A 10,262-nucleotide genomic window follows, 5' to 3' on the forward strand; every position below is an offset into this window, starting at 1 on the left:
ATTTTCACAATAATCAAAATAAATTCTGAGACTCCTTGAGTGCTTTCTGACACATGTAGACAAACACCAGACTGTCCTGGGGAGAGGGGCTCTTATATGGTTGAGGGGACCAGCAGGCGGTCGAGCACAGTAAATCTGCCCACAGCTCAGGGAATCTTTATTTATGGTTGATCTCTCATTTCCTTTTTACTAGCTTTATTATGTGGTTTCTTATACACAATTGCCAATTTAGCATTCTCTTCAGCTACTGACAAACCCTTCTTTAGGGCCAGTGAGGAAATTCCAGCTGCAGAGTTCAGGGAAGGTTGTGGACCCCAGGCAGGCTGAAAGCAGAATCCAGCATTCCTGCACTTAGCCTCTTCCAGGAGCCAAACCTCCCTCATTGCCCCACTGTGGGGTAGAACTGAATGAGTGACAAGTCCCCTGCGCAAAAACCTTGCTTCCTTACATCCTTTCCAAGATCCTGCCAACAGAAGATAATTGATAACATTTTTCTAACAGCCTACTAGGTACCAGGCTGGGTACCAAAGCTAACTTTGCAGTTCTTTCAAAAGCCCTGGGGGGCAAACATCATCTTTTTTTTTTTTTTTTTTTTTTTTTTTTTTTTTAAATTCAGATGAGAAAACTGCAGCATGAACAGATTAAGTGATGTATCCCCCAGGGTCACACACCTTAGTAAATGGAGGTGCTGAGAGTCAAACTTGGTGGCCTGACTTCCAAGCCCATGCTAGGTCAGACTGACACCGAGTATGCCCCTAAACCCCCTTCTCTGCAACGGCCCTGAAGAACCCTGGGGTTTGGTATATTCCTTCAATCGTGGTGATAATGCTTTGATCCTGAATATTAACCTCTTGTAAACTGTCTAGTTGCAGATGGTTTAACACAGAGGAAAAAGAAGTTGGGCTTTATCTGACTTGACCTGCTTTTTGGTCAAATGCAAAATAAGTTGCGAGCCGAGACTCTCTCTAATCCTCAACCACATTAGGCTGATGACACTGCTACATTAATTTAAGTGGTTAATGGGCAAAGTGGGTCAATCCAGCTTTAGCTTAAACCAAGGCTGACTGCAGTGCTGCTGCGCAATCTTCCTTAAGGGAAAAGCACCCTTCTTCAAACTCCCTGTTGGCAGTCCGGAAGAAGGAGTGCCTGCCCTCTAGAGAATTGCCTTTTCTGTCTCCTGTGATAAAGTTTCTGTTGTTTCCCTATCAGTGCTAGACAGGGCAATTGTGGTCTCTGTGGATTAAGATGGCTTGAAGCTTAGAATGCCTTACTGAGAGGTAAATATTTGGTCAAAAATAATGTGGAAATTGTCTTTTTTTTCCCCCTTTAATTCCTGTGCCTAGGCAGGAATCAATCAGAAATCTCTATTCCATAGTAGATAGCTAATAGATGATATAGCCGCTAACGTGATATCTAGAATAATCGCAGGCACACAATAAATGATCCGACTTGTAAATAATAACTTGCCTGGTTGTAGATCTGTGGCCAAAGCTTAGTATCCACTTAGATTACACACCTCCTTTTGATGCATACACGCTAGCACTTACACACATATGCTGAATTTTGGTTCTATCACATGCCATAAACTGTGTATTGAGCAACTTAATAACGATAATAATAATGACAGTAGTAGTGGCTGATATTTGTCAAGTATATTCCATATGTCAGGTGTGTTCTAATCATATTATAATGATTAATTGTTTAATCCTCATTAAACTTCCATGAATACGTATTGGTAGCTCCATTTTTGTGGACGAGAAAAAGAAGCTCAGAAAAGTTAAATAACTTATTCAAAGTGACATAACTTATAAGTGGTAGAGTCAGGATTTAAACCTAGGCAGTCTGACTTTAGAGCCCAAATTCCTTAACTAATTTAAGGAGCTAATTTAAGCTAAACTGAGTCAGCTTTATGACTTTCATTTAATTTTTTTCCTTTTTTTAAAAAATTATTTGTAATAAATAATTGTGCATATTTTGGGGGTACAAGATGATATTTTGATCTACGTTTACATTCCAGAAAGGTTTAATCAATGGCCAAGAGCAGTGGCTCACACCTTTAATCCCAGCACTTTGGGAGGCCGAGGCAGGTAGATCACAAGGTCAGGAGATCGAGACCATCCTGGCCAACATGGTGAAACCCCGTCTCTACTAAAAATACAATAATTAGCTGGGCGTGGTTGTGGGCACCTGTAGTCCCAGCTACTCAGGAGATTGAGGCAGGAGAATTGCTTGAACCTGAGAGACAGAGGTTGCAGTGAGCCGAGACCATGCCACTGCACTCTAGCCTGGGTGACAGAGCGAGACTCCGTCTCAAAAAAAAAAAAGAAAGATTCAATCAAGCAAATCAACATATCCATCACCTCACCAACTTATCATTTTTTGTGTGTGGTAAACTTGAAAATCTGTTTTTGTAGAAGTTTTGAAATACACAATACATTATTATTAACTGTGGTCACTGTGCAGTGAAATAGATCACTACAACTTATTTCTCCAGTCTAACTGAAACTTAGAACCCCTTGATCAACATCTTGTCTTTCATCATCTTCCCTTTAATCCCCCAACCAGCCGCTGGTAACCACATTTTTACTCTCTTTCTGTGAGACCAACTTTTTTAGATTCTACATATAAATGAGATAACACAGTATTGTCTTTCTGTGCTGATTTATTTCACTTAACATAATGTCTTACAGTTGCATTCATGTTATTGCAAATGACAGAATTTCCTTCTTTTTAAAGGTTGTATAATATTTCATTGTGCATATATACTACACTTAAAAAATCTATTCTCCGTTGATAGATACTTAAGTGGCTTCCATATCTTGTCAATTTTGAATAATGCTATTATAAAACGAACAGGGAAATGCAGATATTTCTTTGACATACCAATTTCAATTCCTTTGTGTATATATATATCCAGAAATGGGATTGCTGGATCCAAGCTCATTTAATTTGTTTCTTTTTTTTTTTTTTTTTCTGAGAGGGAGTCTCACTCTGTCACCCAGGCTGGAGTGCAGTGGCGCCATTTCAGTTCACTGCAAGCTCCGCCTCCCAGGTTCACGCCGTTCTCCTGCCTTAGCCTCCCGAGTAGCTGGGACTACAGGCGCCCGCCACCACCCCTGGCTAATTTTTTTGCTTTTTTAGTAGAGATGGGGTTTCATCGTGTGAGGCAAGATGGTCTCGATCTCTTGACCTCGTGATTCGCCCATCTCGGCCTCCCAAAGTGTTGGGATTGCAGGCGTGAGCCTCCGTGCCCAGCCTTTTTTTCTTTTTTCTTTTTTTGAGACGGAGTTTCGCTCTTGTTGCCCAGGCGGGAGTGCAATAGCACCATCTCGACGCACTGCAACCTCCGCTTCCCTGGTTCCAGCAATTCTCCTGCTCAGCCTCCCAAGTAGCTGGGATTACAGACATGCACCACCACGCCCGGATAATTTATTTTTAGTTTTTAGTAGAAACGGGGTTTTGCCATTTTGTCCAGGCTGGTCTCGGTCTCCTGACCTCAGGTGATCTGCCGGCCTCCCCCTCCCAAAGTGCTGGGATTAATGGCGTAAGCCACTGTGCCCAGCGCGTTTTTGTTGTTGTTGTTGTTGTTGTTGTTGTTGTTTTATAATTTCAACTTTTGTTTTAGATTCAGGGGATACATATGCAGGTATTTGTTAAGTGGGTATATTGCGTGATGCTGATATTTGGGGTACCATTGATCCCGTCACCCAGGCCGGGAGCATAGTACCCCCTCTAAAGTATTTTTGGAGGTTTCTAGAATTGTGTCTTGGGAATTTTCTCGTGGCATGTTTGTATCAGTTTACTTACCTGATGTCACCGAATGTTTTGACTGCTGTGTGCTTTGTTGCTTTGCGGGGTAAAGGCTTTGTCAGCAGTCACTGTGACAAAGCTGGAACAACTGGGCTGGACCCAAGGGATGTTTCCTTCCGGTGTCCACGGCACATTTGCCTGGGTTTGGCAAGTGTGGGAAGGCGGACTAGCGGCAGGACTCATGGACAGTGAAATCTCTGGGAATCCTGGGTGCTATATTTTTAGGAAAGGCACTTACCAGAGGCCAAAGGCTTTTGTATTTTGGCACGAGATGCTTGGGGCAATCTGAAAGCTGCGAAAATAAGGGAAGGTTATACCCACAAGAGGATTTTAGAGAAACAGGTAGCTTGCTCTTTCAACCTTGGTGAAGGGGCCTTCATGTTTCCGGTAGATGGACCTGCCCTCCACACCAGGTGGGATGCTAATGTACCTTTCATCTCTAAAGTTCCACTTGCATTTTTACATGTTTCTACCACTGCTTCCAGAAATAAGAGGGAGCTGGGATTAGAAGTGGTGACCTTAAGACGTGTGGCCAGAGAGGCGTCACCTTCTGACCCCGGTTTGTTTGCTTGCTTTTCTCAGGGACCTGATGCCCAGAACCCTGGACGGGCAGATCACCATGGAGAAGACGCCCAGTTACTTCGTCACGCGGGAGGCGCCCGCGCGCATCTCGGCCATGTCCAAGGACACCAAGCTCATCGTGGTGGTGCGGGACCCGGTGACCAGGGCCATCTCGGACTACACACAGACGCTGTCCAAGCGGCCCGACATCCCCACCTTCGAGAGCTTGACGTTCAAAAACAGGACGACGGGCCTCATCGACACGTCGTGGAGCGCCATCCAGATCGGCATCTACGCCAAGCACCTGGAGCATTGGCTGCGCCACTTCCCCATCCGCCAGATGCTCTTCGTGAGCGGCGAGCGGCTCATCAGCGACCCGGCCGGCGAGCTGGGCCGCGTGCAGGACTTCCTGGGCCTCAAGCGGATCATCACGGACAAGCACTTCTACTTCAACAAGACCAAGGGCTTCCCCTGCCTGAAGAAGGCGGAGGGCAGCAGCCGGCCCCACTGCCTGGGCAAGACCAAGGGCAGGACCCACCCTGAGATCGACCGCGAGGTGGTGCGCAGGCTGCGCGAGTTCTACCGGCCTTTCAACCTCAAGTTCTACCAGATGACCGGGCACGACTTTGGCTGGGATTGAACAGACCAGGGCAGTGTACCTTACCCACGTGGCTTATCTATTGACAGAGATTATATGTATGTAAAATGTACAGAAATCTATTTTATAATAATTTATTTTTAATTCATAAGCAATTAATTCACTAAGCTGCCTAGCCACACTCTTGAGAGAGTTAGCTTCATAATCTGTTAACATTCCAAAGTGTTTAACTCTAAAATTTTGTTCTCTTCCTCACAATTGATGGTGCTTCCATTTCTTTCTTCTCCCCTACCTGTTATATTTAAAACAAAGAAAAAGCACAACTTGAGATTTTTGTTGTTACGGGTATTCAGCCTTCAGTCACCGTCTGAGTTCTCCAGTTGCTGCCTCCTTGTCTTGTCTTGGGTCTCCCATTCCAGCTCCCCTGTCTCTTCCTGCCTGTGTACCTTCTAGGAACGCTGAGCTGCCTCAACAGGGCTGTATTCTGAAGGGCAGACCTCATGTCACAGCCTCCTTGCAGATGTAGGTCCAATGATGTAGCCCGAAAGCCACAGGGCTAGGGTTCTGTCCCCACCTCCATTCAGTACATGGAGGAATCTCTCACTCCCTTTACAAGGACATCCACATCCTTTATTTTATTTTATTTTATTTTATTTTTTTTGGAGATGGAGTCTTATTCTTGTTGCCCAGGCTGGAGTGCAATGGCTCAATGTGGGCCTAACCACAACTTCCGCCTCCTGGTTCAAGCAATTCTCCTGTCTCAACCTCCCAAATAGTTGGGATTACAGGCATGCACCACCACGCCCGGCTAATTTTGTATTTTTAGTAGAGACAGGGTTTCTCCATGTTGGTCAGGCTGGTCTCGAACTCCCGACCTCAGGTGATCCGCCTGCCTTGGCCTCCCAAAGTGCTGGGATGACAGGCGTGAGCCACTGCGCCCGCTATCCACATCCTTTTAGAGTCAGATTGCTAGGGTCCATTGACTTCAGCTTTTGATTTTTAAAGGATGGCCCTGTATCCTCCTCTGCCCCATTCCCTGGTTCATTAACCAGTGTGAAGTGTATGCAGATTGTTGCCCCTTCTTTCCAAGGTCACATGTGTGAGATGCTTGGGTGCTGCTTTAGAAATCAAGATGATCTCCTTTAATTTGCATGAAACTACACCATGCCGCATTCCCCAGGCAGACGGTTCTGCTTTGACACACCAAAGAATCCCGTAGGCTAGCAGAGCCGCCGGCACAAACCAAGGGCGCTGGGTGTCGAGACTCAGAGGGGTCAGCTGTGTCCCTCGGCATCAGTGTCTACCAAGGTGCTGCTAAGGTACAGAGCCAGCCAGTGTTGGGCAGCAGGCTCACAGCCTCAATAGGCAGAAAGGACAAAGGCCTCAAAAGGACAGGCAGCCTGGCCGAGGAAGGGAGTCTGACACCTCAGCTTGATGTGTCTTTGGAATTCCTAGCTCATCTCAGAGTGATCTCTCAGAGTGATAATATGGGTGGTAGCCAGTGGCCAAACAGCAAGAACGGAGAGTGGCCCTTGTAAAAAAAAAAAAAAAAAAAAAAAAAAAAAAGGTTGGGAAAGCTGGCCCCATGTTGCCTGTAAACCCTTGAGCCTGATGCTCATACAGCTGTCCCTTGTTTTAGCCAGGTCTTGACAGAAGGGTTAGCAGCACTGTCACTGATGTGCAGAATGCTCTCCCCATGCTTCTCTGTTGGTTTATAACAGTTGGGTAACCAGATAGCAATATAGTGGCAACTGAGTAGCCATATAGTAATACAGGGGCAGTTGGTTAAACATATAGCAATATCACATAATGACATGTTTAATTTAACCTCAGTTTTTTAAACCTTTTAAACCAGAATGCCTCTACCGTAAAAAAGGATTGTGATTTCAGTTATACTTCCATCAAGGAATATGTGGGAAGATAGACATATTGTCAAAATGGTTGGGATGGGATAGTTACAAAGGACACTTCTGTATGTTGTATGGGATCACTTGCCTGATAGTGTAAGAAACATTGTATGAAAAGAGGAAAAGATAATTCATTTTTGGAAATTGATCAGAGATGTCACTGGTCTTTAAGTGATGTCTTGAAAATCCAGTTTGTATTTGCCCAAAAGTTTTAGCCTACATCTAACTAGCTTACACTTAGCAGCCAAACCATCATTGTGTAGGTTCTGTTTTGGAGGAAGCTCATGGGGGATCTGCGCATGTCAGGTTTCTCCCTGTTCTCCAATGCTATATCCATTTCTTAGCTTTTCCACTGTCTCCAGAAAGTAATGTGGGACCTGCACTTAGGGAAATACCCGAATCATAGTGTGGTTCTGCCTTCTTGATGAGTGGGTGTGAAAAACACCTGCAAAAGGGTGCTAATTGGTCATGCATTTTTTCATTTATTTGAAATCAAACTGAGAACACCTCTTTTCAGTTTACAGCATAACTTGGCTTGAAGTAAAAGGCAGTATCCAAGTCTTTTACCTGGTCTTGCCCTGTCTAATTTCTGACCACTCGGATGGTCTGATGTGGCTGTCGATGTGGAACTACGGAAGAGTTGAGAGAAGAGTATGCAACAAAGCCATAGGAAAACACGCAGGAGCTTTTCCCTCCCCTTCAGGGCCCCGCCCTCTTTCCAAGCTGGACAATGTTTTATTACATTCTTTATTCCCTGCCTTAAAACTGAAACAGGAAATTTTCTGGTAGAAGGAGGGTCATTTAGTCATGAACACTGAAGTGAGTCAAAATTCTATTCTGGGTCAAATCCTTGAATTCCAACAGATGTCCATAATTAGTACGGATGGAATACAGCAAGTTTTTCTATGTAAGACAAATCAAGCATCATGTACATCTCCTCATAAGGGTCTGATGGCTTAAAGTTCCTGACAGATCTGGTGGCAGCATCTGCCGGAGCTTGCACCCCGTCATCTGACGGTCATCTTCCTCCTGCGGAAGTTAGGTAACGTAAGCCTTAGATTTCTCCCTGTTCTAGCAATCTGCAAGACCACCAAGCTTAACTTTTTAGCTACCAGAAGAAAAACACCCTTTTCTGTTTCGGCAATTTGTCCTGGCATGTGTTTTGGGCTTCCTCCAATTTACAGGAAAAGCTCTGATATTCATTGGAATACTTTATTTTTTTTTTCCTCAGTTTTGTTTCTTTTCTCATTTAAAAACAAACAAAAAGTTCAACCAAAAAAAAATTGGGAGGTTTTTCTTGTTTCTATCTAGTTCATGCTTTCTTTGCGGTGTTTGAACAGTAGTCTGTTAACTTAGTAGGTGGTACCTGGAAAGGTATTTTAAGTGTAGTGACTGTTTAATAAATACTTAATTGGATGACGGAGGAGGAGAAATTGTTTTCTTCCCAGGATTCTCTTTGGGGGTCATTTTGAGTGACAGATACATTTTAGACATTTGGAGAAACAGTTTCAGATCCTGCCAGGATATTTTTGTAAAAAAGGATAATGGAAGGTTCCAGTATACTAGAAACAGTACATATCTAAGACGCTGACACAGAAGCTAATGTGACTTTTCTTTTCAGCTTGTCAAGAGGCTGGCCAATAAAACTTAAAAGGTGTGGTTAGATGGTTTTTCACTTTTGTGACATTAATTTATCACTGAGTCTCATTCAACCCAGTAATATAAAATACTGTGCAAATTCTAGCAGTATGTCTTTGATAACTTGGATGTTAGGATAGCCAATATGTACAAAAAATTAAATCAAGTATTTTGTCCTATGTATAACACAAATTAATTTTACACAGAGAAAGATGTTTCTAGGCAAATGAAATTCTGGTAATTCATACTATTTCTTTGTATGAACAAATAAAATATATTTTGCCAACATGTGGGTACCTTTATGTCTTCTTAAGTATTTCAGAAAGACAAGGTAGCAATGTTTTATTTAATAATCCCACGTGCGTGCATGCGCACTTACTTACACACACACACACACACACACACACACACACACACTCATTCTGAGGGCTGGCTGATCTTTCAGATTTTAAAGGGTGCAATCCAATATACAACTAATCCACAAGCATTTAGGGTGGATTTTTTTTTTTTTTTTTTTATAAATGACTCTGAAGACAAGATAGGTGAGAGGGGCTCATGTGCCCCGGTGGAGCTTCCCTGCAGCCCCCAGGAAGTGCTGTCCATGACACAGGATTCCAAGAATACTGAAGCCGCTGCCTGCCCTAGTCTTTCAGTGCCACAGGTTCGTGTGCATGGGCAGCCACATGTCACACGACAGGTGCAATGTGAGCACAGCTCCTATGGCTGGGTGGATTTTGATAATAGGTGCCTTCTCTTCTCACTTTTACAGAGCGTTCTTCTGTTAGGTGGAGATCCTTATCTGCAAGAAGAGACAGAAAGGACTCAGATGAGGCAGCATTTCTGTGTCTTTTTTTTTTTTTTTTTTTTTTTTTGAGACGGAGTCTCACTCTGTCGCCCAGGCTGGAGTGCAGTGGCGCGATCCTGGCTCACTGCAAGTTCCGCCGCCTCCTGGGTTCAAGCCATTCTCCTGCCTCAGCCTCCCTAGAAGCTGGGACTACAGGCGCCCGCCACCACACCCGGCTAATTTTTTTGTATTTTTATAGAGACGGGGTTTCACCGTGTTCGCCAGGACGGTCTTGATCTCCTGACCTCGTGATCCGCCCGCCTCGGCCTCCCAAAGTGCTGGGATTACAGGCTTGAGCCACCGCGCCCGGCAGCATTTCTGTGTCTTTAATCCGTCTCAAACTACCTTCTGCTTACTTTTGACCTGGCACACCATCTGTACAATTAGTATTTGCTACTTTAACCATTTGATTCACACTCTGATTTTACTTAACTTTAAAAGGAAACATATTTTAAGGAAAAAACCATGATGTCTTGCCATCAAGAGATCATCATTTTTAAAAGGCACAATGACAGCAAAGCAACGCTGTTCATTTCTAGCCAGAGAGTATCACTGAAGCCACACTAGCCTTACCTTAGGCTCACTCGCTGCTCCTGGCAAAGATTCTACAGTTCAAGACTGGCACATAAGTGAGATTTGCATCTTGCCATGAAGAATAAATGGGACTTGGTGAAGGAATGACTTACTCAATGTTATTCGTGGTTAGGTCTCTAAAATATGGGTGCCCACCTCCCAACCCCAAATCATCTCTGGCAGTTCTCTTGGTTTTCTGACATTTTTGGAAACACTGTGCCTCCCACTAAGAAAATACCTCGGAGAGGCACGGAGTTGAAAATTAGTCTAGCGTTTTGGGAAAGCAGTGGAAAGAAAACCCTGACTTAACTAGAACAGAGTGTAAGTGCGT

General features: G+C 44.0%; 1 protein-coding gene across 1 annotated transcript in view; it reads left to right on the top strand.

Moving 5' to 3' along the window:
* LOC114673061 (heparan sulfate glucosamine 3-O-sulfotransferase 3B1) overlaps positions 1-8,802 on the top strand; it is a 51,537-nt gene extending 42,735 nt beyond the window's left edge. The window contains exon 2 of the mRNA XM_028836030.2: positions 4,393-8,802. Coding sequence (XP_028691863.2) covers positions 4,393-5,011 — 619 coding nt within the window. The 3' untranslated portion in view covers positions 5,012-8,802. The remainder of the gene's footprint in view (positions 1-4,392) is intronic.
* The last annotated feature ends 1,460 nt before the right edge of the window (positions 8,803-10,262 follow it).

Source organism: Macaca mulatta, chromosome 16 (genome assembly GCF_049350105.2).
Source record: "Macaca mulatta isolate MMU2019108-1 chromosome 16, T2T-MMU8v2.0, whole genome shotgun sequence".
Taxonomy (NCBI): Eukaryota; Metazoa; Chordata; class Mammalia; order Primates; family Cercopithecidae; genus Macaca; species Macaca mulatta.